General features: G+C 55.9%; 1 protein-coding gene across 1 annotated transcript in view; it reads right to left on the bottom strand.

Moving 5' to 3' along the window:
* Positions 1-27287, bottom strand: part of SLC25A21 (solute carrier family 25 member 21) — a 532803-nt gene that overhangs the window by 41944 nt on the left and 463572 nt on the right. Inside the window, exon 10 of the mRNA XM_078661963.1 lies at positions 9956-10120. Coding sequence (XP_078518089.1) covers positions 9956-10120 — 165 coding nt within the window. The remainder of the gene's footprint in view (positions 1-9955; positions 10121-27287) is intronic.

Raw genomic sequence — 27287 nt, 5'->3', positions numbered from 1 at the left:
GAAGAGCGACCACCGGCGGCAGATCGTTCTCCCACCTCGTCGCCAAAACCTGGCTACGGCAGACCCAGGACCTTCTAACCTTCACGAGGCTTCTCAAGACCTGGCTATTTGAGCAGTAGCAGCCCCCCCCCCCCCCCAGCGCCTTGAGACCCTCACGGGTATGTAGTGCGATTTGCAAATGTTATGATTGATATGACTGATTGAACAGCTGATTGCATGTGCTAGTCAGTCAGTCGGTCAGATCCCAGGACAGCTGATTGTGTCTAATAGTCAGTTCCGGGGACAACTGATTGTGCCAGATAATTAGCCAGTTCCTGGGACAGCTGTATATGTCCGATAGTCAGTTGATTCCTCTGGCAGCTGAGTGTCTGATAATCAGTCAGTTTCCGGGACATCTGATCGTGTCTGTTGACACTGAAGTGCCTTCTCTGACAACCTCCTAGCGCCTCTAGTTAGACGCTTGCCTCCCCGGTGACCTGCTGAGGTCTGCGGGGTCCACGAGCCTCTGCAGCCCAGACCCGGCCCCAGCCCAGGCGACGGAGGCTGATTGGATGCCCAGACGCGCCTCGGGGGCGGGCTTCAAGGCGCACGAGTGGGGATCTGGGCAGACCCAATGATGCGGATCACAGCTTGGACCGTGAGCGCGGGATCTGGGGGGCATTCTTTAGGGGGGGCCGGAAAGGGCCCGAGCTTGTGAGGAGGGCGCCAGGCCAGGACGTCCGCTCTTGGCGGCACTAATTGTGCTGCGCGTTTACTGCGCGCCCTGCTGCGCCCCCGCGCAACCTCCTCCTCCCGGGCATGGGCTCTGCGGACCCGAGCACCCTCACAACCCATCACTGCTCCCTGCTGAGCAGGGGCGATGGCCAGCACCCTAGATTCAGGGGGTGTCGGGTTCGCGATAAGTCCAAGGGGTGGGGGGGGGTGGTTGAAGAAAGGCTTCCCTTTGGGGTGCCAGGTGGGTCTGAGTCGGAGGCAGCGGGTCGTGTCTGCTTGCTTTCCCCTCGTTCTCACCGCTTTCTACTTGTTTTTCCCTCTTTGAGGCCGACACCAGGAAGGAGTTAGCAACTCCAGCGCCTTGAGACCTTCACAGGTGATTTGCAGCGCTTTATAAATCCTTGATTGATTGAAAGAGAGGCCAGAAGCTCGAGGACGCCCCCATCTGGTGGGACTAGTGTGGCTAAAACTCACCTCAGCACACTGCAAACACTGCGAGCACATGCGCAGATGGCGGCCCCCTTTCTTAGGCCTCAGGGGCGCACACGGTTTAGGGTGAGCCCCTCCAACAATCCAGCTCTTCGGTGAGGCGATGGCTGGTCTGACGGTCCTTGTGCAGGTGACGGCGGCTGTGACGGTATTAGCACAGGTGTCGGTGGCTGCGACAGTCCATGTGCAGGTGACGGCGGCTGTGACGGTCCTTGTACAGGTGACAGCGGCTGTAACGGTCTTAGTACAAGTGACAGCGTCTGTGATAGTCCTTGTGCAGGTGACGGCGGCTGTGACGGTCTTAGCACAGGTGACGACTGCTGTGACAGTTCTTGTGCAGGTGATGGTGGCTGTGATGGTTCTTGTACAGATAAAGGCTAGTCTGACGGTCCTTGTACAGGTCACAACTGGTCTGACAGTGCTGTAGACTGCATAGTGTCATTGTCTAGCGAACCAGTATTAATTATTACCAACTTCAACTGCACTCATGTTATCAACATCAGACGGATGAAGGGTTTACTGGAGTTGCCAATGACTCTGAGGGTACACAGATCGCAGCAGTGTGTGCATTAGCCAAATCAGCTATCTTGCCTTGTTAGAAATTGGATTTTTGGTAGGCTAGGGCGTGTGCCAAAGCCAGCCAGAAACTGCCACTCTAGTCACAATAAGGGAGTTTCACTCCTACAATAACCCCTGCTCACCCCCTTGGTAGCTTGGCACGAGCAGTCAGGCTTATGTTAGAGGCAGTGTGTAAAGCATTTGCACATAACCAACAGTAATACAGTCTAAGCACTACAAAAGGACACCACAGCAGTTTAGAAAAATATCCAATATTTTTATAAACTTAAGACAAGGCCAAAAACCATAAAAATCCACAATGCAGTACTTCGAAATCTGCAGTTATCAAAATAACCTTGAAAAACAGTTCCTTGAAGTCGATAGCTCTGTCCGGGGCTATCACGGGGCCGTGAACAAACAATTCCAAACAGATCTGGCTGACCAGCTACGGTGTCGGGAAGACCGGCAAACAGTACCTTTTAGAAATGCAGCGTGTCGGCAGCCTCTCGTTGAGCTTCCGAAAGCATGGTGCCCGCAGGCGTCAGTTCTGGAGGTCGGTGCAGGAGTCGTTGGGCCCTCGAAGTCACGCGCGTTGCAGATCGAACCCCTCTCTGTTGAAGTCAGGAGCGCTGGCGTCAACAGGCTTCGGGTGCTGCAGGGCGAAGTGCAGCGGTGCGGCATGCGGCGCCCTCAGGTCACGGTGCGAGCAGCGGCTCAGTGGTGGCAACAGATGGCGTCATCAGTGAGACCAGGGTCGTGGTGCAAAGTGAATGCAGTTTTCGTCAGGGAGCTGGCAGGTTGCGGTGCAAGCAGCGTCGTCGTCGTTGCTGGAGCGCTGCCGTCGGGAGTCGGTGGCACTGGCGTCGGTAAGCCAAGGCTGTGGTGTGGGTTGAGGGAGGTGCGTCGTGTAACTTTACGAGCGCTGCCCTCGAACCACGGTGCAAGCAGCGGCATCGATTTCGGCATGGAGCGTCGTCATCGGGGAGGCCAAGGCATTGTGGTGAAGCAAGTCGGTGTGGAGTGCAGTGCCCACAGGTCGCGTTGCGAACCGCAGCTCAGTGGCGGCATCAGTAGGCGTCGTCGGTGAGACCAGGGTCATGGTGCGGCGTTGCGGCTGTGCCATCTGCGGTGCCTTCATGACACAGAGTCGGCAGCGGCGTTGCAGACGGCGTTGGGGTGCCTTTTCCTCTGTTGCAGCACAAAACACACAGTCCTGAGTGCTGATGGCAGAAGAGCTTGAAATCTTTCTTCCTGAGACTTCTTGAACAGGGGGCAAGCTCTACCTCAAGCCCTTGGAGAAACTCACAAAAGTAGATTGCAGAGGGTTCTGTCTAGTCCTTTCACTGCCCAAGCCAAAAGCAAACACCAAAGGCCAACACAGCAAAGCACACAGCAAAGTGGCAGTTCCTCCTCACAGCTTCTACAGCTCTTCTTCGTGGCAGTCTTCTTGGTCCAAAAGAGTTCTAAAGTTCAGGGGTCTGGGCCCCACCAAATCGTTTGATCTCTTAGGCAGAGAGTGTCTGTGCCCAGCCAGAACCAGAAGCAGGAGGTGGAGACGGCATTGTCAGAGGCAGAGCAGGACATTTCAGGTGCAATGAAATCTTCTCCCCCTTCCCCCCATCGCTGCCCAGGTCTATTCAGCCCTTTCCCGACCTACCTAGACTATCTGAAGCCACGGCTCCTCCCCAGCCCCTGTCATCCAAAACCCAGACAGGCAATCCACATTCCAGCAGAGGCACACAAGATGACTGAGCAAGAAAATACCTACTTTCTAAAAGTGGTATTTCCAAACACAGAATGTAAAAATCACCTTCACTAAAATATGCATCTTTTGATTCTGGGTTCAGGCATACTAAATTTTATTTTCCTACCTAATTCCCCGGGCCAGTTATGTTTATAAGATGTTATAAACAAACTCCCCATTCTGTCCTATGGGGAACAGGTAGCCTTGCAATAGCGAAAAACGAAATTGGCAGTAATTCGCTATCAGGACATGCCACACACACCTATCTTTCACATACACCGCACCCGGCCAACAGGGGTACCTTGGGCCTACCTTAGGGGTGGCTGTCATGTAAGAAAAGGGAAGGTGAGGAACTGGTAAGTGTGTACACTGGCCAAGTCGACATGGCAGTTTCAAACTGCGCACAGACTCTGCAATGGCAGGTCTGAGTTATTTTTTCAGAGCTACTCACGTGGGTGGCACAATCTGTGCTGCCGGCCCACGAACAGCACTTGATTCACAGGCCCTGGCACACACAGTGCACTTTACTAGGGACTAACAAGCAAATCAAATATCCAATCATGGAAACACCAATCCATAACACAATTTACCACAGGAGCACTTGCACTTTACCACTGATCAGCAGTGAGAAAAGTGCGCAGAAAAGTTACGCCAGCAAAAACAGAGTAAAAACCGGGAGGGCAGAAAGCAAAAACTCAGGGGAAAGATGCCAAAAGATGCCAAGTCTAACATGCCTGCTTTGCATCTGTGGAAGCTACCAGGCTGGGAGCCATGGAGAACTCTTCAGTCTTTCATAGTGGAGAAAACATGCCTTGTAAACTTGTTATAAAGTAAACACACCACACACTGAACAGTCGGTGGGGTGGGGGGGACGGGGAGAGCCTAAGGTGCTTCAATGGCCCCGGAGGGACAGACCGATCAGGTACACGGAGATCGCCACTGTCCATAAACTCTTTGGTGCCTCAAACCTAGAAGACCAGCAGAAAGTGGTACCACACCGCACCCCATGGGGGTACCTTCATTCAGAGACTGCACATTTCATCCCCAACAAACATTCGTCCTCGACCCTGGAAGAGCGAAGTCCAGACCATGGAGCGCCTTGAACCCAAACCAGAGAGCAGGACTAAACCTCAGGTGCGTCAGGGAACGGCTGCAAACGGAGCTGGCCAGGCGGCCTTGAGTGGACTCAATGCCGACCAGTTGTGGTGCTCACACGCCAGGCACCAGACTCAAGAGCTCCTGTGTCCTAAATAAAGCTTTCCTTTGGTCCAAAACCTTCAGGGCACCAAAATAAACGAAGGCACTCACAGTACTGTGGCTATTAAATGTTTGCGTCATAGATGCCCTGGGGCATATTCTATTAGCACACCCTCTCACCCCTAACACAAATCAGCAACAGTGGTGCCAATGGTTTCCCATTTTCCACATCAGCAAAAACGTTGTATAATCCGTCCCGGAGTCTCTATGGTTCCGGGGTTCACACGGCTTGCGGACAAAGTATGGGGGATATTCTCTGCACCATCCTACGGCTGCCATTTAATCCAAGGGCCCTGGACTTCGGTTTAGTAAGAGAAGTCCGCCATAGTAGAGGTTCAATGGGCCCTCAAAGTCAAGGGTCTTGGTGCAAATGCACCTGCCGCACCATTGATAGCTCACAACCAGGACAAGAGATGCCCCCTCACTGACTGGACTTGGGAGGCGATCAGGGCACACACTGAGGGTTACGGATGAAACCCCCATGGGGCCTCTTAGGCCCCCAAGGCCTATGGGGCCCCAGTGCCATTGCACCTGTTGCACTATTGATAGCTCACTGCAGGGACCTGGGAGGCAGGAGAGTCACACTGTGGAGGTTACAGATGAACACCCCTCTGGGTGCCTCTCGGACTCCTGAGTCACTGCACCTGCTGCACTATTGATAGCTCACTGCAGGGACCTTGGAGGTGTTCAAAGCACACACTGGGGGTTCCCGATGAACACCCTCTGGACGCTTCTCAGGCTCCTGGTGCCACTGCACCTGCTGCACTAATGACAACTCCCTGATGGACCTGGGCTGCGATAGAGGCACACCGTTGAAGTTACAGTTGAACACCCCTCTGGGAGCCTCTCGGGCCCCTGGTGCCAACTGCACCTGCCACACCATTGATAGCTCACTGCAGGGACCTGGGAGGCGTTCAAGGCACACACGGATAGTTGGTGACCGGACTGTGTTAACCACCTTATTTTTCATGCTGTATTTTTTGTAATCTCTGGTTTGCTTCCTTACTGCCTGCCTACTTTGTAATGCAATTTCCGTCTGTTTTTTTTTACAGTGAATATGTAAAGCGCACTGATACCTACGGGTCAAGCTAGCGCTATATACAACTTTTAAAATAAATAAATAAACTGGGGGTTACAGATGAAGACTCTCTGGGTGTCTCTGGGGCCCCCGGTCCCTGGTGTCACTGCACCTGCTGTACACCTCTGGGTGCCTCTCGGGTTCCCGGTGCCACTGCACCTGCTGTACACCTCTGGGTGCCTCTCGGGCCCCCGGTGCCACTGCACCTGCTGTATACCTCTGGGTGTCGCTGGGGCCCCCGGGTGCCCGGTGCCACTGCTGCACACCTCTGGGTGCCTCTCGGGCCCCCGGTGCCACTGCACCTGCTGTATACCTCTGGGTGTCTCTGGGGCCCCCGGGTTCCCGGTGCCACTGCACCTGCTGCACACCTCTGGGCGCCTCTCGGGCCCGGGGCCCACGCCTGGACGCGTGCCAGGCCCCACACTCCAGGGTGGAAGCTTCTGGAAGCCGAGGCCGGGGCGGGAGCGCCAGCCCTGGGGCGCAGCAAGGTGTTTCTGCGGCCGGGTTTGATGCTAATGGCCGGCACCCCCGGATATCACACCTGCCCTGCTTAACTTGTCATCCCGGCTTTGGGCCTGCGTTAGTGAGAGACGTGTTCACTCGCCAGAACCCCGGGCCCACTTAAGGCCCCCCCAGACCCCCCCGCCCCCTCTGCGATAGCCATTAGTCAGCGCCCCGCTTCCTCAACAGACCAATTTAGAGAAAACGTCACTCAAACATTAAAAAACCATCCGACAAACTCGCTGCAGCGGGAACTTTTATAGACTCGCTTCTCTCAAAACCATTACTGGGCTAATGACCCCGCGGAGCCAGGAGCGGGAGCAGCGCCAAGAAGCGGCACAGGGCCTCGAGGCGCGCGGGCACGGGGCGTGAGGGGCCGGGGGTGGGGGTGAGAGGGTCTCCCTGCCCCCCCCCCCCCCAGGGGTACAGGGGGGTGCACTGGAGCCTGAGGGGGGAATGGTTTGTTAGTGAGAGGGGCTCTGTTAGATTTGGGGGTCGCTGGTTGGCGCAGGTAGGCACTTGTGACAAGCAGGGACCCTCTCCTCTAGTCAGGGCGAAGGATGACCCCTTAGAATTACCCTTGCTCACCCTCTAGGTTGCGTGGCGCGAACAGACAAGGCTAAACTTCAGGGCGTTAGTTAGTTAAGCATTTATGACCAGATACAGTAATATAGAAACACACCACAAATGGACACCAGGCGTAGTTATGTGTATAAATAAGTATGCTTTATATAAATATATATCTCTATGCAGGCTTAATACAAGACCATCATAACGTTATTTAAAAAGGGAGCCACAATACAGTTGTTTTGGCAGTTAGAATGCAGTTCTTAGTAAATATGCATAAGTTGTTGCTACTTATGCGCGTTGCGCGATTCTGGCCCGACTCCCAATGGTGATCAAGGTTACACAAAGTAGGAAGGCAAACGTTGCAGGCTCGTGGGCCTGTGGCGTACGCTCTGCAGCACGCGTTATAACTAATAGTACCTCTTTGTGTGGGAGTCCGGTTCGCAGGCGGTGTTCTCCACGGACAGACAGCCCCAGGTGGCTGGCGGCTCCTCACGGGATCGGCCCTGGCTCTGGCGGCGTCTTAGTATGCGGCGGAGAGCGGGCGGACCCTCACGGAGCGAGGCAAGCGATGCGGAGTGCTGACGGGGTTCACGGCTTACGAGCCGTACCTTCAGTGCTGGTGCGGTCTGATGCGCTTTCAAAGGTACGTGCCGTACCAGGCTGGGTAATTTAGAGGGCTGGTCCGGTGCGAAGCTGATAGTCACTGAGGCGGCGAGGTGGCACCTAGCGGCGAGTACGGACCGTACCGGCGGCTCTCTTGGTGCGGCGCTGCCTCGGGGGTGACTTACGGTGCGGTGCTGTACGTTTCCCAGGTACGCAGCGTACCTCGCTGAAGACTGGACCCATGGAGTTTGCGGTGGATGTTTTGGCGTATGGTGTACGAACCGTACCTTCCGTTAGGGCTTCTGGGGGGCAATGCGGGTGATCTCTGAAGGCCGGAACGGGGAGAGAGGCGGCCAGTACGCTTCAGGCGTACAGGCGTTCTTTGCCTCGCAAAGTGCTCTGGGCTGTTTTCCAGCGGCGGGGGCGGCAAAGGACGGTGCGGCTCAGGGAGAAGAGGGAGACAGGGTGCGGGCGGCCCAGGGGGGCGGACACGGCTCAGGTGGGAGCGGCGTCGCTCGAGGCGGGGGCGGCTAGGCACAGGCTGCACACGGGGGAGCGAGGCGCACTTCAGATTGTGGCCCCAGCGGCACGAGAGATCAGGCAAGATCCAGCAACTGGTCAGGGAAGGCAATGGAGAGTCCAATGGTCCTGGGACTCTGTTCAGGGGGGCAAGCTCAAATACAAGCCCTTGGAGATTGTTCACAAAAGCACAAGTCGTTTTTAAAAAGTCTCTCTCAGTCTTTTCTCCTCTCCTTCTTGCAGCAAGGCACCCACCACAGGCCAGTCTCTCAGGCTAGAGACAGTAGTCCTCCATGCAGCTTTCCCAGGTCCTTCTCTTCGGGCAGAGGTTCTTCTTGGCGCAAACAGGATCTGATTTCTTGGGAGCAGGTCTCCTCTTTTTATACACCATTTCTTTTGTTCTTGCAGGCCAGGGGGGCCTTTGCCTAATCCAGTCCAGGCCCTGAGCACTTTGTTTTGCAAACTCTGGCTTCTCCTTTCAGTGAGCAGGGCAGGGACATCAGCCGCTCCGCAGGAGGTGGAGCCAGCATTGTGGTGACAAGTACAGTCCAGGAGTACTCTGTTGACAGTCTTCCCCTCTCTCTTCACAAGGTGCAGGGCAGAGACATCAGACGCTCCCCAGGGGGGCGGAGCCAGCATTGAGGTGGCAGAGCACAGCCCTATTCAGAGTCAAGGGGCACTCCCCCCACCCATCCTGGTGTAATCCCTCTATTCACCACCTGTCAGCCCCAGCCCTGTCCCTCACAGAAACCAGAGCAGATACACATCCTGGCAGAGGCGGGCTGAAATGGTTAGGCAAGCAAATACTAACGTTCTAAAAGTAGTGTTTGCAAACACAGGATATTAAAATAAACTTTACTAAAAGATGTATTTTTATTATTATGAGCTCAGGCATACTAAACTTGACTTTCTACCATGTTCCCTGAGCCTGCTGGGATTATAGAGTGTAATAATTCCAGCAGCCCATTCTGGCCTATGAGAACAGGTAGCCTTACAATAGGGAAAAACAAAATGGCTGTGATTCACTATTAAGACATGCCACACGCATCAGGGCTTGTCCTACCTTATGCTTACAATGCCCCCTGCCCTTGGGCCTACCATAGGGGTGACTCACATGAAGTAAAGGGGAGTTTTAGGGACTGGCAAGTGGGTGCACTTGTCCAGCCAGGGTGACAGTACCAGACTGCATGCAGGTTCTGCAGTGGCAGACCCTAGACACATTTTAAAGGCTGCTTCTGTGGGTGGCACAACCAGCAGCATTCATATTTACAAGCCCTGGCACTCCTGGTGCACTTTACTGGGGTCTGACAGTAAACCAAATAAGCCAATCATGGAAACCAATCACATATAGAAATTTACAGTAGGGCGAGCATATGCACTTTAGCACTGGTCAGCAGTGGTAAAGTGCCCAGAGTCATTAAACCAACAAAAACAGGTCAGAGAGAAAATTGGAGGAAGGCAAAAAGTTCAGGGATGACCCTGCAGAAAAGGCCAAGTCCAACAGTCTCTCTACGCCCCCCCCAGGGGTACACGAGGGTACACTAGAGAGGGTCTCCCTGCACCCCCTCCTCCCCCCCCAAGGGTACAGGAGGGTACACTGGAGTCTGAGGGGGGGGGGGGGGGTTGTGAGTGAGAGGGTCTCCCTGCCCCTGAGGGTACAGGGGGGTGCACTGGAGCCTGAGGGGGGGGTGGTTTGTGAGTGAGAGGGTCTCACTGCCCCTGGGGTGTGAGACTCCATTATGCTCGAGTTGTCACGCGTGTTTGTGGTGAGAGAAGCTCTGAGCCTGTCTGGGTTTCAGGGACGGTGCACTATAGCTCAGAGAAGCCCCTCACTCTATCATCAGCCCCCCCCGTGTGCTCATAGCCGCCATCTTGCAGTGCCACCCTCTGGCTGCCACCCTGGCAGTGCCAGCCCCTCTCACCTGCATGGCGGGCACCAGGCCTTTCACGTTGAAGTAGAAGCCGAAGTAAACCATGTTGAAGACCCCGTGGCGGCCCAGGGTGGCCGAGAGACCCTTGTTGAGGCCGCGGAGACCCAGGCCGTCGGTGCGAGCGATGCGCCGGGCCTGAGCGAAGGTGGAGTGAGTCTGAAGGGAGAGAGAGAGCAGGCATGGTGAGAGAGAGACACGCCCACGAGCCCCACCCACCCGGCCCACCCGTGCACACCCCACACATCCAACACATGGGCCCGGTCAATGCAGCTCACCCCACCCGCTGAGCCACTCACCCACCCGCTGAGCCACTCACCCCACCCGCTGAGCCCCTCACCCCACCCGCTGACCCACTCACCCCACCCGCTGAGCCCCTCACCCCACCCGCTGACCCGCTCACCCCACCCGCTGAGCCCCTCACCCCACCCGCTGAGCCACTCACCCCACCCGCTGAGCCACTCACCCCACCCGCTGACCCACTCACCCCACCCGCTGACCCACTCACCCCACCCGCTGACCCATCCACTCAAGCACCTGCCCACTAACCCCTCCCGCTGAGCCACTCACCCCACCCGCTGAGCCACTCACCTCACCCGCTGAGCCACTCAGCCCACCCGCTGAGCCCCTCACCCCACCCGCTGAGCCCCTCACCCCACCCGCTGAGCCCCTCACCCCACCCGCTGAGCCCCTCACCCCACCCGCTGAGCCCCTCACCCCACCCGCTGAGCCCCTCACCCCACCCGCTGACCCGCTCACCCCACCCGCTGAGCCCCTCACCCCACCCGCTGAGCCACTCACCCCACCCGCTGAGCCACTCACCCCACCCGCTGACCCACTCACCCCACCCGCTGACCCATCCACTCAAGCACCTGCCCACTAACCCCTCCCGCTGAGCCACTCACCCCACCCGCTGAGCCACTCACCTCACCCGCTGAGCCACTCAGCCCACCCGCTGAGCCCCTCACCCCACCCGCTGAGCCCCTCACCCCACCCGCTGAGCCCCTCACCCCACCCGCTGAGCCCCTCACCCCACCCGCTGAGCCACTCACCCCACCCGCTGACCCGCTCACCCCTCCCCTGACCCACTCACCCAAGCACCTGTCCACTCACCCCACCCGCTGACCCACCCCACCCGCTGACCCACTCACCCCACCCGCTGACCCACCCACTCAAGCACCTGCCCACTCACCCCACCCGCTGACCCGCTCACCCCACCCGCTGAGCCACTCACCCCACCCGCTGACCCGCTCACCCCACCCGCTGACCCGCTCACCCCACCCGCTGACCCGCTCACCCCACACGCTGAGCCACTCACCCCACCCGCTGAGCCACTCACCCCACCCGCTGAGCCCCTCACCCCACCCGCTGACCCACTCACCCCACCCGCTGAGCCCCTCACCCCACCCGCTGACCCGCTCACCCCACCCGCTGAGCCCCTCACCCCACCCGCTGAGCCACTCACCCCACCCGCTGAGCCACTCACCCCACCCGCTGACCCACTCACCCCACCCGCTGACCCACTCACCCCACCCGCTGAGCCCCTCACCCCACCCGCTGAGCCCCTCACCCCACCCGCTGAGCCCCTCACCCCACCCGCTGAGCCCCTCACCCCACCCGCTGACCCGCTCACCCCACCCGCTGAGCCCCTCACCCCACCCGCTGACCCGCTCACCCCACACGCTGAGCCACTCACCCCACCCGCTGAGCCACTCACCCCACCCGCTGAGCCCCTCACCCCACCCGCTGACCCACTCACCCCACCCGCTGAGCCCCTCACCCCACCCGCTGACCCGCTCACCCCACCCGCTGAGCCCCTCACCCCACCCGCTGAGCCACTCACCCCACCCGCTGAGCCACTCACCCCACCCGCTGACCCACTCACCCCACCCGCTGACCCACTCACCCCACCCGCTGACCCATCCACTCAAGCACCTGCCCACTAACCCCTCCCGCTGAGCCACTCACCCCACCCGCTGAGCCACTCACCTCACCCGCTGAGCCACTCAGCCCACCCGCTGAGCCCCTCACCCCACCCGCTGAGCCCCTCACCCCACCCGCTGAGCCCCTCACCCCACCCGCTGAGCCCCTCACCCCACCCGCTGAGCCCCTCACCCCACCCGCTGAGCCCCTCACCCCACCCGCTGACCCGCTCACCCCACCCGCTGAGCCCCTCACCCCACCCGCTGAGCCACTCACCCCACCCGCTGAGCCACTCACCCCACCCGCTGACCCACTCACCCCACCCGCTGACCCATCCACTCAAGCACCTGCCCACTAACCCCTCCCGCTGAGCCACTCACCCCACCCGCTGAGCCACTCACCTCACCCGCTGAGCCACTCAGCCCACCCGCTGAGCCCCTCACCCCACCCGCTGAGCCCCTCACCCCACCCGCTGAGCCCCTCACCCCACCCGCTGAGCCCCTCACCCCACCCGCTGAGCCACTCACCCCACCCGCTGACCCGCTCACCCCTCCCCTGACCCACTCACCCAAGCACCTGTCCACTCACCCCACCCGCTGACCCACCCCACCCGCTGACCCACTCACCCCACCCGCTGACCCACCCACTCAAGCACCTGCCCACTCACCCCACCCGCTGACCCGCTCACCCCACCCGCTGAGCCACTCACCCCACCCGCTGACCCGCTCACCCCACCCGCTGACCCGCTCACCCCACCCGCTGACCCGCTCACCCCACACGCTGAGCCACTCACCCCACCCGCTGAGCCACTCACCCCACCCGCTGACCCACTCACCCCACCGCTGACCCACTCAACCCACCCGCTGAGCCACTCACCCCACACACTGACCCACTCACCCCACCCGCTGAGCCACTCACCCCACCCGCTGAGCCCCTCACCCCACCCGCTGACCCGCTCACCCCACCCGCTGAGCCCCTCACCCCACCCGCTGACCCACCCACCCCACCCACTGACCCACTCACCCCACCCGCTGAGCCCCTCACCCCACCCGCTGAGCCACTCACCCCACCCGCTGAGCCACTCACCCCACCCGCTGACCCACTCACCCCACCCGCTGACCCACTCACCCCACCCGCTGAGCCACTCACCCCACCCCTGACCCACTCACCCCACCGCTGACCCACTCACCCACCCGCTGACCCACTCACCCCACCCGCTGACCCACTCACCCCACCCCTGACCCACTCACCCCACCCGCTGAGCCACTCACCCCACCCCTGACCCACTCACCCCACCGCTGACCCACTCACCCACCCGCTGACCCACTCACCCCACCCGCTGAGCCACTCACCCCACCCGCTGACCCATCCACTCAAGCACCTGCCCACTAACCCCTCCCGCTGAGCCACTCACCTCACCCGCTGAGCCACTCAGCCCACCCGCTGAGCCACTCAGCCCACCCGCTGAGCCACTCACCCCACCCGCTGACCCACTCACCCCACCCGCTGACCCACTCACCCCACCCGCTGACCCACTCAATCGAGCAACTATGTGCATGAGAGGTGCAGGCTCATCTACAGTGGAAAGAGAGGGGTGCGAGACACCATGAACCCTCTGATTGGTTCACTACGGAGTTAAAACCAGTAAAACTTAAAACCCGCCAGGCGTAACTCCCCTGCAGGAAGGAAAATGTAAGACAAAGCACTAACGGACTATAGAGCTGCCATTGTGGAGGCAAAAAAAACCTTCTACACAAAGAGGGTGCTTAGCTCTGGAAACAAATCCAAAGATATGTTCAAAATAGTCAGAGAACTCTCCAGTCCTGACCACGTCACCCTCCCAGGTCTGATGAGACAATCTGAATACTTTCTTTACTGATAAAATCAGGTCCATTCAGAACTCTATCTCCTCTGCCCTCAGGAATGGAAACCACAGAAGCGATGCACAGATCCCATCACGGGGTCTAGTTTTAAAACATTACTTTAGATCGTATCTTGTTTCTGAGCCCCCCCAACGACCACCGTCCTGCCAGGACACAAAGAGATCTCCGTGCACATTTCCCGGATACTTTTCTCTCTTCTCAACGTCTCCTTGGAGCAAGGGGTGGTCCCGGGTGGTCCTTTAAAGCGGCAGGGCTGGTCCCAGAAAGCTGGAGCCGACCCCAGCCTTCTGAGCAATCACAGACCAATATCGCCGCTCCCATATCCGGCACAAATGCTGGAGGCGCAAGCAGGAAACTTCTTTGTGCATTCATTGAAGAAACCGATTTTCTGGACTCCCATCAGGCCGGCTTCAGACCATCGCACTCGATCGAGTCAGTTATCTGGAGTGTAGTGGATGACCTGAAGGAAGGTGCAGACAGGGGGTGCACACAGGCCTTGGTATTACTGGACCTGTCCGCTGCGTTCGATACCGTGGGTCACTCCATCTTAGCGGATAGAGCGGCAGCGGCGGGTCGGAGGGGCACGGCTCTGGATTGGGTGCTCTCAATCTTAGGGGAACGCACCCAGTCTGTTAGGCATTGGTATTACTGGACCTGTCCGCTGCGTTCGATACCGTGGGTCACTCCATCTTAGCGGATAGAGCGGCAGCGGCGGGTCGGAGGGGCACGGCTCTGGATTGGGTGCTCTCAATCTTAGGGGAACGCACCCAGTCTGTTAGGCATTGGTATTACTGGACCTGTCCGCTGCATTCGATACCGTGGGTCACTCCATCTTAGCGGATAGAGCGGCAGCGGCGGGTCGGAGGGGCACGGCTCTGGATTGGGTGCTCTCAATCTTAGGGGAACGCACACAGTCTGTTAGGCTGGTACCTTTCGCCTCGGCCTGGGTCAATACTACACGTGGTGTGCCCCAAGGATCATCCCTTTCCCCTCATCTGTTCAACATCTGTATCTGTCCCCTGATCCACGCCCTTCAAACCAGGGGAGTGACGGTATATAATTATGCCGATGATACGCAGCTGATTTTCAGAGGAATCCAAGGATTTCTTCCGACACACGATGCTTTTCATTAAAGATTGGATGAGCCACAACTATCTCAAATTAAACTCAGATAAAACAGAGATAGTGACCTCCAACAACAGACTCGATCAGTGGACGCCAGCACGCTGGGCAGCTGCATCGGGTAATCCAACTATCCCTAAAAATTCAGCCAAAAGTCTGGGGATTAAAATAAATGCCAATCTACCCATGCAGGAACCTAGTTACCACAACCTGGTCACCTCATCTTGAGTCTACCACCTGAAGACCTTTAAGAGATTCAGGACTTTTTTCACCAGCGAGGCAAGCACGGCTATCATGCTGGCCCTGATGACCAGGCTGGACTATGCCCACGCCATCTATTTAGGGCTCCCTGCCACTCAAACCCAGAGGGGTTGATTCACAGAACTAACTTAAGACAAAATCCTAAACTTACTACTTTTGGTATTCACAGAAGTTAGGATTTTGTCTTAAATTTGTCTTCAGACAATCTTAAGACAAATATAAGACAGACTTAAGAGAAACTTAAGACAGTCTTAAGACAAAATCCTACTTAAGTCTGTCTTAAGTTTGTCTGGAGAGGGCCGCTCGGCTGCGCCGCTGGAGAGGGCCCCTCGGGTGCGTCATTGGAGAGGGCCCCTCGGGTGCACGGGGAGAGAGGGCCCCTCGGGTGCACGGGGGAGAGAGGGCCCCTCGGGTGCACGGGGGAGAGAGGGCCCCTCGGGTGTGATGCTGGAGAGAGGGCCCCTCGGGTGCACCGGGGAGAGAGGGCCCCAGGGGAGCACCCCATGGCGAGGGCCCCCTCACCAGCGTCACCGCTACGGCTCGGTGGGGGGAGGAGTGAATGTATGACCAGAGGGTCCCTTTCGCGCAGCGCTGGAGGGCCCCTGTCACCTGGTTCCTTCAGTGGGGAGGGCCCCTGGAGCGCGACCCCCCTCACTGCTGTACGGAAGGCGCGGAGGGTCCCTCGGGTGTGGGGGGGGGGGGGCTCTGATGAGCTGCTGGCAGGGGCCCGAGGACGGGGCAGACACGACAGCCCCCGGCAGCTGCCATTGCAAGCACACATGAGGTTTACCACAGGATGGGGGGTCTCTCGTGAGGGTAACTGGGCCGCCCCCCTCAAGGGGCCCCCGAGGTGCGCGCTGTGGCTGGCCCTCGGGGGGGGGGGGGGAGGGGGCCCTCGAGGGGGGGGGGGGGATGCCCCCTGCCCACCGCCGTGCCAACCCGCACTGTCGGGTAACCCGAGGACTCCACGCGCTGAAAGGGACGCGCATTTCATCCCCGATTCGTAACCAAATACAGCGCCGAGAAGGCAAAGCAGGCGCCTCGCGGGTGGGGGGCCTCGGAAGCGAGGCTCATTTTACTAAACTCATTTGTTTGCCGGTTTCCATGTCGGAGACTGAGGTAGAGGCGGCCTCTCAATGGGCCGGGGCATCCCTGGACCCGAGAGGATGAAAGGGGGAGGGGGGAGAGGGCAGGACAGGGGGAAGAGGGGAGAAAGGACGAGAGGGAGGAGAAGCAAACAAAAGAGAAGGGAGCCGAGGAAAGGGTGGGACAAGAGAGAGAGAAGGAAGAAGAAAGTGTGGGGAAGGAGGGCAAAGGGGAAGAGAGAAAAAGCGGAGAAAAAGAAGCAGCAAAAGGATGGAAAGAGAGAGATTAAAGGCAAAGATGGGAGAAAGTATGGGGAGAAGGGGTGAGGGCGAGGTGGAGAAAGAGGGGAAGGGAAAAAAAGACAGGGTTATATGAAAAGAGAGTAGGGGCGAGGGGGCAGGAGTGTGAGAGAGATGGGGAGAAAGAAGTAGGGAGGGCTGGAGGAGAGACCGGAGAAAGAGGCACAAGCTCGGAGGGAGGAAAGGAAGGAGGAGGAAGGACAGAGAGGAGGGATGCACAGAGAAAGAGAGGGGAAGTTCGGGCAGAAAAGGAGGACTGTGAAGAGGAAAGAAGAGCAGAGAACCCACGAGGAATAAATGATTCAGGAGTGGAGAGAGGGAAACTGTCTGTAGAAGGAGAACGCGAGGAACGAAAAGAGAAGGCTGGGAAGCGAGACCTCCCGAAAACAGGATTATCCGCAACTTGATGAGATGCCAGTGTGAACCTAATGACAAGAACAAAACTCACAGAAAGATCCTCTAACGAGCAATCACAGACTGCCCCGCATCACTAGTGACCCTCAGAGAGAACCGACTCACCACCTCACTAGTGAACCCTCACAGACAGAACTGCCTCACTAGTGAACCCTCAGAGAGAACATCCTCACTAGTGAACCCTCACAGAGAGAACCGCCTCACTAGTGAACCCTCACAGAGAGACCCGTCTCACTAGTGAACCCTCAGAGAGAACAGCCTCACTAGTGAACCCTCAGAGAGAACCGCCTCACTAGTGAACCCTCACAGAGAGAACCGCCTCACTAGTGAACCCTCACAGAGAGAACCGCCTCACTAGTGAACCCTCACAGAGAGAACCGCCTCACTAGTGAACCCTCACAGAGAGACCCGTCTCACTAGTGAACCCTCAGAGAGAACCGCCTCACTAGTGAACCCTCAGAGAGAACCGCCTCACTAGTGAACCCTCACAGAGAGAACCGCCTCACTAGTGAACCCTCACAGAGAGACCCGTCTCACTAGTGAACCCTCAGAGAGAGAACCGACTCACTAGTGAACCCTCACAGAGAGACCCGCCTTACTAGTGAACCCTCACCGCCTCACTAGTGAACCCTCACAGAGAGAACCGCCTCACTAGTGAACCCTCAGAGAGAACTGCCTCACTAGTGAACCCTCAGAGAGAACCGCCTCACTAGTGAACCCTCAGAGAGAACCGCCTCACTAGTGAACCCTCACAGAGAGAACCGCCTCACTAGTGAACCCTCACAGAGAGACCAGTCTCACTAGTGAACCCTCAGAGAGAACCACCGCACTAGTGAACCCTCAGAGAGAACCGACTCACTAATGAACCCTCAAAGAGAGAACCGCCTCACTAGTGAACCCTCAGAGAGACCCGCCTCACTAGTGAACCCTCAGAGAGAACCGCCTCACTAGTGAACCCTCAGAGAGACCCGCCTCACTAGTGAACCCTCAGAGAGAACCGACTCACTAGTGAACCCTCAGAGAGAACCGACTCACTAGTGAACCCTCACAGAGAGAACCGACTCACTAGTGAACCCTCACAGAGAGAACCGCCTCACTAGTGAACCCTCAGAGAGAACCGCCGCACTAGTGAACCCTCACAGAGAACCGCCGCACTAGTGAACCCTCACAGAGAACCGCCGCACTAGTGAACCCTCAGAGAGAACTGCCTCACTAGTGAACCCTCAGAGAGAACCGCCTCACTAGTGAACCCTCAGAGAGAACCGCCTCACTAGTGAACCCTCAGAGAGAACCGCCGCACTAGTGAACCCTCAGAGAGAACCGCCGCACTAGTGAACCCTCAGAGAGACCCGCCTCACTAGTGAACCCTCAGAGAGGACCGACTCACTAGTGAACCCTCAGAGAGAGAACCGACTCACTAGTGAACCCTCACAGAGAGAACCGCCTCACTAGTGAACCCTCAGAGAGAACCGCCGCACTAGTGAACCCTCACAGAGAACCGCCACACTAGTGAACCCTCAGAGAGAACCGCCGCACTAGTGAACCCTCAGAGAGAACTGCCTCACTAGTGAACCCTCAGAGAGAACCGCCTCACTAGTGAACCCTCAGAGAGAACCGCCTCACTAGTGAACCCTCAGAGAGAACCGCCGCACTAGTGAACCCTCACAGAGAACCGCCGCACTAGTGAACCCTCAGAGAGAACCGCCGCACTAGTGAACCCTCAGAGAGAACCGCCGCACTAGTGAACCCTCAGAGAGAACCGCCTCACTAGTGAAACCTCAGAGAGAACAGCCTCACTAGTGAACCCTCAGAGAGAACCACCTCACTAGTGAACCCTCAGAGAGAACCGCCGCACTAGTGAACCCTCACCGAGAGACCCGTCTCACTAGTGAACCCTCAGAGAGAACCACCGCACTAGTGAACCCTCACAGAGAGACCCGCTTCACTAGTGAACCCTCAGAGAGAACCGACTCACTAGTGAACCCTCAGAGAGAACCGCCTCACTAGTGAACCCTCACAGAGAGAACCGCCTCACTAGTGAACCCTCAGAGAGAACCGCCTCACTAGTGAACCCTCAGAGAGAACCGCCTCACTAGTGAACCCTCAGAGAGAACCGACTCACTAGTGAACCCTCAGAGAGAACCGCCTCACTAGTGAACCCTCAGAGAGAACCGCCTCACTAGTGAACCCTCAGAGAGAACTGCCTCACTAGTAAACCCTCAGAGAGAACCGCCTCACTAGTAAACCCTCACAAAGAGACCCGTCTCACTAGTGAACCCTCAGAGAGAACCGACTCACTAGTGAACCCTCACCGAGAGACCCGTCTCACTAGTGAACCCTCAGAGAGAACCGACTCACTAGTGAACCCTCAGAGAGAACCGCCTCACTAGTGAACCCTCAGAGAGAACCGCCTCACTAGTAAACCCTCAGAGAGAACCGCCTCACTAGTGAACCCTCACAGAGAGACCCGTCTCACTAGTGAACCCTCAGAGAGAACCAACTCAATAGTGAACCCTCACCGAGAGACCCGTCTCACTAGTGAACCCTCAGAGAGAACCGCCGCGCTAGTGAACCCTCACAGAGAGACCCGCCTCACTAGTGAACCCTCAGAGAGAACCGACTCACTAGTGAACCCTCAGAGAGAACTGCCTCACTAGTGAACCCCCAGAGAGAACCGCCTCACTAGTGAACCCTCACAGAGAGAACCGCCTCGCTAGTGAACCCTCACCGAGAGACCCGTCTCACTAGTGAACCCTCAGAGAGAACCGCCTCACTAGTGAACCCTCAGAGAGAACCGCCTCACTAGTGAACCCTCAGAGAGAACCGCCGCACTAGTGAACCCTCAGAGAGAACCGCCGCACTAGTGAACCCTCAGAGAGACCCGCCTCACTAGTGAACCCTCAGAGAGGACCGACTCACTAGTGAACCCTCAGAGAGAGAACCGACTCACTAGTGAACCCTCACAGAGAGAACCGCCTCACTAGTGAACCCTCAGAGAGAACCGCCGCACTAGTGAACCCTCACAGAGAACCGCCACACTAGTGAACCCTCAGAGAGAACCGCCGCACTAGTGAACCCTCAGAGAGAACTGCCTCACTAGTGAACCCTCAGAGAGAACCGCCTCACTAGTGAACCCTCAGAGAGAACCGCCTCACTAGTGAACCCTCAGAGAGAACCGCCGCACTAGTGAACCCTCACAGAGAACCGCCGCACTAGTGAACCCTCAGAGAGAACCGCCGCACTAGTGAACCCTCAGAGAGAACCGCCGCACTAGTGAACCCTCAGAGAGAACCGCCTCACTAGTGAAACCTCAGAGAGAACAGCCTCACTAGTGAACCCTCAGAGAGAACCACCTCACTAGTGAACCCTCAGAGAGAACCGCCGCACTAGTGAACCCTCACCGAGAGACCCGTCTCACTAGTGAACCCTCAGAGAGAACCACCGCACTAGTGAACCCTCACAGAGAGACCCGCTTCACTAGTGAACCCTCAGAGAGAACCGACTCACTAGTGAACCCTCAGAGAGAACCGCCTCACTAGTGAACCCTCACAGAGAGAACCGCCTCACTAGTGAACCCTCAGAGAGAACCGCCTCACTAGTGAACCCTCAGAGAGAACCGCCTCACTAGTGAACCCTCAGAGAGAACCGACTCACTAGTGAACCCTCAGAGAGAACCGCCTCACTAGTGAACCCTCAGAGAGAACCGCCTCACTAGTGAACCCTCAGAGAGAACTGCCTCACTAGTAAACCCTCAGAGAGAACCGCCTCACTAGTAAACCCTCACAAAGAGACCCGTCTCACTAGTGAACCCTCAGAGAGAACCGACTCACTAGTGAACCCTCACCGAGAGACCCGTCTCACTAGTGAACCCTCAGAGAGAACCGACTCACTAGTGAACCCTCAGAGAGAACCGCCTCACTAGTGAACCCTCAGAGAGAACCGCCTCACTAGTAAACCCTCAGAGAGAACCGCCTCACTAGTGAACCCTCACAGAGAGACCCGTCTCACTAGTGAACCCTCAGAGAGAACCAACTCAATAGTGAACCCTCACCGAGAGACCCGTCTCACTAGTGAACCCTCAGAGAGAACCGCCGCGCTAGTGAACCCTCACAGAGAGACCCGCCTCACTAGTGAACCCTCAGAGAGAACCGACTCACTAGTGAACCCTCAGAGAGAACTGCCTCACTAGTGAACCCCCAGAGAGAACCGCCTCACTAGTGAACCCTCACAGAGAGAACCGCCTCGCTAGTGAACCCTCACCGAGAGACCCGTCTCACTAGTGAATCCTCAGAGAGAACCGCCGCACTAGTGAACCCTCACAGAGAGATCCGCCTCACTAGTGAACCCTCAGAGAGAACTGACTCACTAGTGAACCCTCAGAGAGAACTGCCTCACTAGTGAACCCTCACAGAGAGACCCGCCTCACTATTGAACCCTCACAGAGAGAACCGCCTCACTAGTAAACCCTTACAGACAGAACCGTCTCACTAGTGAACCCTCACCGAGAGACCCGTCTCACTAGTGAACCCTCAGAGAGAGAACCGACTCACTAGTGAACCCTCACAGAGAGACCCGCCTCACTAGTGAACCCTCACAGAGAGAACCGCCTCACTAGTGAACCCTCAGAGAGAACTGCCTCACTAGTGAACCCTCAGAGAGAACCGGCTCACTAGTGAACCCTCAGAGAAAACCAGCTCACTAGTGAACCCTCACAGAGAAAACCGCCTTACTTGTGAACCCTCACAGAAAGAACTGCCTCACTAGGGAACCCTCAGAGAGAAACGCCTCACTAGTGAACCCTCACAGCGAGACCCGCCTCACTAGTGAACCCTCACAGAGAGAACCGTCTCACTAGTGAACCCTCACAGAGAGAACCGTCTCACTAGTGAACCCTCACAGACAGAATCGACTCACTAGTGAACCCTCACAGAGAGACCCGCCTCACTAGTGAACCCTCACAGAGAGACCCGCCTCACTAGTGAACCCTCAGAGAGAACCGCCTCACTAGTGAACCCTCACAGAGAGACCCGCCTCACTAGTGAAGCCTCACAGAGAGACCCGCCTCACTAGTGAACCCTCACAGAGAGACCCGCCTCACTAGTGAACCCTCACAGAGAGAACCGTCTCACTAGTGAACCCTCACCGAGAGACCCGTCTCACTAGTGAATCCTCAGAGAGAACCGCCGCACTAGTGAACCCTCACAGAGAGATCCGCCTCACTAGTGAACCCTCAGAGAGAACTGACTCACTAGTGAACCCTCAGAGAGAACTGCCTCACTAGTGAACCCTCACAGAGAGACCCGCCTCACTATTGAACCCTCACAGAGAGAACCGCCTCACTAGTAAACCCTTACAGACAGAACCGTCTCACTAGTGAACCCTCACCGAGAGACCCGTCTCACTAGTGAACCCTCAGAGAGAGAACCGACTCACTAGTGAACCCTCACAGAGAGACCCGCCTCACTAGTGAACCCTCACAGAGAGAACCGCCTCACTAGTGAACCCTCAGAGAGAACTGCCTCACTAGTGAACCCTCAGAGAGAACCGGCTCACTAGTGAACCCTCAGAGAAAACCGGCTCACTAGTGAACCCTCACAGAGAAAACCGCCTTACTTGTGAACCCTCACAGACAGAACTGCCTCACTAGGGAACCCTCAGAGAGAAACGCCTCACTAGTGAACCCTCACAGAGAGACCCGCCTCACTAGTGAACCCTCACAGAGAGAACCGTCTCACTAGTGAACCCTCACAGAGAGAACCGTCTCACTAGTGAACCCTCACAGACAGAATCGACTCACTAGTGAACCCTCACAGAGAGACCCGCCTCACTAGTGAACCCTCACAGAGAGACCCGCCTCACTAGTGAACCCTCACAGAGAGAACCGCCTCACTAGTGAACCCTCACAGAGAGACCCGCCTCACTAGTGAACCCTCACAGAGAGACCCGCCTCACTAGTGAACCCTCACAGAGAGACCCGCCTCACTAGTGAACCCTCACAGAGAGAACCGTCTCACTAGTGAACCCTCACAGACAGAACCGCCTCACTAGTGAACCCTCACAGAGAGAACCTCACCCTCCCTATTCAACCTCTTCATGAACCCCTCACCCTCATTCTTAAGCAAGCAGGAATGAACTTCCCCCTCTGTGCTGGTGACACCCAACTTTACTATAAGATCAAATCCCACGCTGACATCCTGCACCTCAATGAGACCCTGACCAAGATTCAACACTGGTTCCATCGCAATCACCTTAAACTCAACCCTAAAAAAACGGAAATCATTCTCTTCGTTCCTAAAAACATCCGGCTCCCCATTCATCTCTGGATCTCTGACCTGAAGCTCTCAGCTGCGCTCTTTCCACTTCTAACTCAGTTAAATCCCTCGGAATTAACATTGACCAGAACCTCAGACTTTCTCCCCACATTTAAAAATTCAGCTGCGGATGACTTTAAATTAGTTGTTCAATCACTGGTACTGTCTAGATTGCACTATGGTAATGCCGCTCTCTCTGGAACATTGAAAGTCCACTGAGCCCACTTAACCCCAATCAAATCCGTCCTCAACCTCTCGGCCAGGCTCATTTCTGATTGTAGACGGTTTGACCACATCTCCCCCGTCCTCAAAGGTCTCAAATGACTTCCCATCGAAGGCAGATCCACCTACAAGACCCGTGCATTACGCATAAAGCCTTGCATCGTCACACCCCACTGTATCTCTCAGATAAACTCCCCAAAGCGGGCTGCTCGAGAGAATTGAGGAGCACCAGCGCTCTCATGCTAGTCCCTCCCTAGTTAAACAAGAAATCCACTCAATCACGCTCCTTCTCCGGAAATGCGCCCACTATCTGGACCTCGCTCCCTAAAGATGGACGTTGCAACCCCTCCGACCTCAGCTTCAACAAAGACCTCAAGCGGCACCTTCTCAACACATACTGGGGGTCCCGAATCCTTGCCGCCTGGCACGGTGTCTCAACCTGCTCCCGACTGTACTGTTCCCGCCCCATTACACCTGACTCACTCCCCCCTCCTCATTCTTACAGATACTTCTAACCTCCCCCTCCAGTTCTCTTATAACTGCTATCTACTCCCGCATGCTACCACCTCTCCCAGCACCCTCTTAAATTCCCTCCTTCTTTCATATTCCCCCCTCATCCCTGACCTCTCACGCTAGCTTAACTATCCAATACTTGTTATGGCCTAATTATATTTCTTACTTATTTGCTTGCCCATGTTATACTTGTCCTATGCACACTGTTCTTATTGTCCTGCCTTTTAACTTTTTGTACAAATGTTATATTGCAATTGTTTTCCTCGCCTAACCATTGTAAAGCGTTCTGATACCCTCGGGTCTAGCCTGCACTATATAAAACCTTTTAAATAAAATAAATAAATAAAATAAACCATCTCACTAGTGAACACTCACAGACAGAAACGCCTCACTAGCGAACAGTCACAGACACAACTGTTCTCTAATGAGCAATCACAGACAGAATCACCTCACTAGTGAACAATCAAAGAGAGAACAGACTCACTAGTGAACATTCACAGAGCGAACTGCCTCACTAGTGAACAGTCTCAGACACAACTGTTCTCTAATGAGCAATCACAGAAAGAATCACCTTACTAGTGAGCACTCACAGAGAGAACCACCTCACTAGTGAGCACTCACAGAGAACCAACTCACTAGTGAACAGTCACAGACAGAACTGTCCTCTAATGAGCTATCACAGACAGAACTGCCTCACTAGTGAACACTCAAAGACACAACTGTCCTTTAATGAGCAACCACAGGCAGAATTACCTCAATAGTAAACAGTCACAGACAGAACGGCCTCACTAGTGAACATTCACAGAGAGACCTGGCTCACTAGTGAACAGCCACAGATACAACTGTTCTCTGATGAGCATCACAGATAGAACTGCCTCCCTAGTGTGCACTCACAGAGAGAACCGTCACTCGCATTAGTGAACACTCACAGAGAGAACCGCCTCACTAGAGAACACTCACAGACAGGCCTATCCTCAAATGAGCAACACACAGACAGAATCACCTCACTACTGAACACTCACAGACAGAACTGCCTCACTAGTGAACAATCACAGACAACATTCTCCTCTAATGAGCAAACACAGACAGATTCACCTCACTAGTGACTATTCACAGACAGAACACATTCACAGAGAGAACTGCCTCACTAGTGAACAGTCACAGACACAACTGTCCTCTAATGAGAAATCACAGGCAGAATCACCTAACTAGTGAACACTCACACACAGAACCACTTCACCATTGAACATTCACAGAAAGAACGGCCTAACTAGTGAACAGTCACAGACACAACTGTCCTCTAAGACACCTTCACCACATTACTTCTGTCAACAAGTCTACTGCTGGGCCACAATCACAACACCACTGCTGGAGCACAATCCCCACAGCTGGAGCACACTCAACACCCCCCTCCCCTCCCCCCACAGCTGGAGCACACTCAAAAGCCCCACTGCAAAAGAACACTCAACACCCCCACTGGTGAAGCACACTCAACACCCCCACTGGTGAAGCACACTCAACACCCCCACTGGTGAAGCACACTCAACACCCCCACTGGTGAAGCACACTCAACACCTCCACTGCAGGAGCACACTCAACACCCCCACTGAAAGAAGTATTGTGTCCCTATATGGTACTGTCCTGTCCCCAGGTGATACTGTCTTTATGCCGTCAGGTGGTACTGTTCCCAGGAGGTTTTGTCCCCATGTCCGCAGTTGGTACTGCCCCCGTGCCTCCAGGCGGCACTCAACCTGACTTTATAGGCGCTACTGTCCGTCTCCGCATTGTACTATTCTTGTGTCCCCAGTATGGCACTTTACATGTGTTCACTGGCATCTTTACTTGGCACTTTACTGGTGTTCCCTAGTATGGCTATTCTACTGTCCCCAGGTGCTACTGTCTGTGTCCCCAGTTGGTACTGTACCCGTGTCCCCAGGTGGTCCTGTACCTATGTCTCCAGTTGCTACTGTGTCCCCAGTTGGTACTGTACCCGTCTCCCCAGGTGGTCCTGTACCTATGTCTCCAGTTGCTACTGTGTCCCCAGTTGGTACTGTACCCGTCTCCCCAGGTGGTCCTGTACCTATGTCCCCAGTTGCTACTCTGTTACCAGTTGATACTGTACCCACAGCCCAGGTAGTGCTCTCCCCGGTTGGTACTCTGTCTTCCATGGTGGTACTGTCTCTGTGCCCCCAGGAGCTACTGTGCCCGGTTAGTGTTCTGTGTCCCCAGGTGGTACTGTACCCAATGCCCCTTGTTTCCCTAGAGCTGGCCTCTTTGACCTGAGTTGTTACCAGGCCAGGTCCTCGTACAAGACGGGTGAGCGCAAACATTTTGATGAATTTTGTGTTGTACTGTAGTTATGTAGCTCATTGGGTGTGGCAGGTGACACACCTCAATGCATCCCACCAACCTGGGAGCTCTGCGCGTGTGTTTCAGTTCCAGTACTACAAACGTTTGTTTTTCCACAGGTACCGTCTGTATCCTGTCGATAGGAAGGATTCGCAATTGGTACATAAGGTTCTATTGATTCCAACCCTTCCTTCTCTTGTCTTTTCTATTCGTTATGTTCACTGTTTATTCATGTAATATTTTAATGCAGTAGCAACGATAAATTCAGACAGATCCTGAAGAAGGCCAGGGACTAATGGTCCAGAGGCCGAAACATGTCGACCTCCTTTATCAGCAGCTGTGTTTAAAAACTGCTTTTTGCACTGTTTTTAATTAAGGATTACAAGGGATATCCCAATACAAGTTTTTCTCCCTTGCAAATCCTTTTTTACCTTTCACTTTCAGATTTTTGCGCTGCACCCATCATTCCCACACACCATCTGTGATCACATCTATGTGTATTGAGAGCTTTGCACTTCTTCGGTTCTTTGCTCCTCCTACAGGATCCATACACGTTTATCCACTGGAAATCCCTCTATGATCAAGAGGCAGGGTGGGTTCTAGGGAGGATCCCCAGATGATGACGCTGATCACCCCGGTGAATGATGGGAATCCGTTGTTAATACGGGTCTTTCTTTTCTGTAATGGTTTGCTGTAGTTCTCTTGCTGTCATACTTGCTCATAGGTTCCTCCTCAGAAAGGGCGTGGTTTCAAGAGACCCCCGGATCATTGGTTTTGTTGTGACACTGCTGTTGCATCCCCTGGTAGGACTGTCTTCTGTCTCTAGGATACACAGCACTAATGCCCAAAGGTGGTACCCCCCCAAGTCCATAAGTGGTACTGTCCCTGGGTGATACTGTCCCCTCGCCCCCAGCAGGTACTGTATCCTCGCCCCCAGGTGGTA

Source organism: Lissotriton helveticus, chromosome 9, assembly GCF_964261635.1.
Source record: "Lissotriton helveticus chromosome 9, aLisHel1.1, whole genome shotgun sequence".
NCBI classification, from domain to species: domain Eukaryota; kingdom Metazoa; phylum Chordata; class Amphibia; order Caudata; family Salamandridae; genus Lissotriton; species Lissotriton helveticus.
Note: the sequence above shows the minus strand (reverse complement) of the source record. Positions and strands in the feature narration are given on the sequence as shown.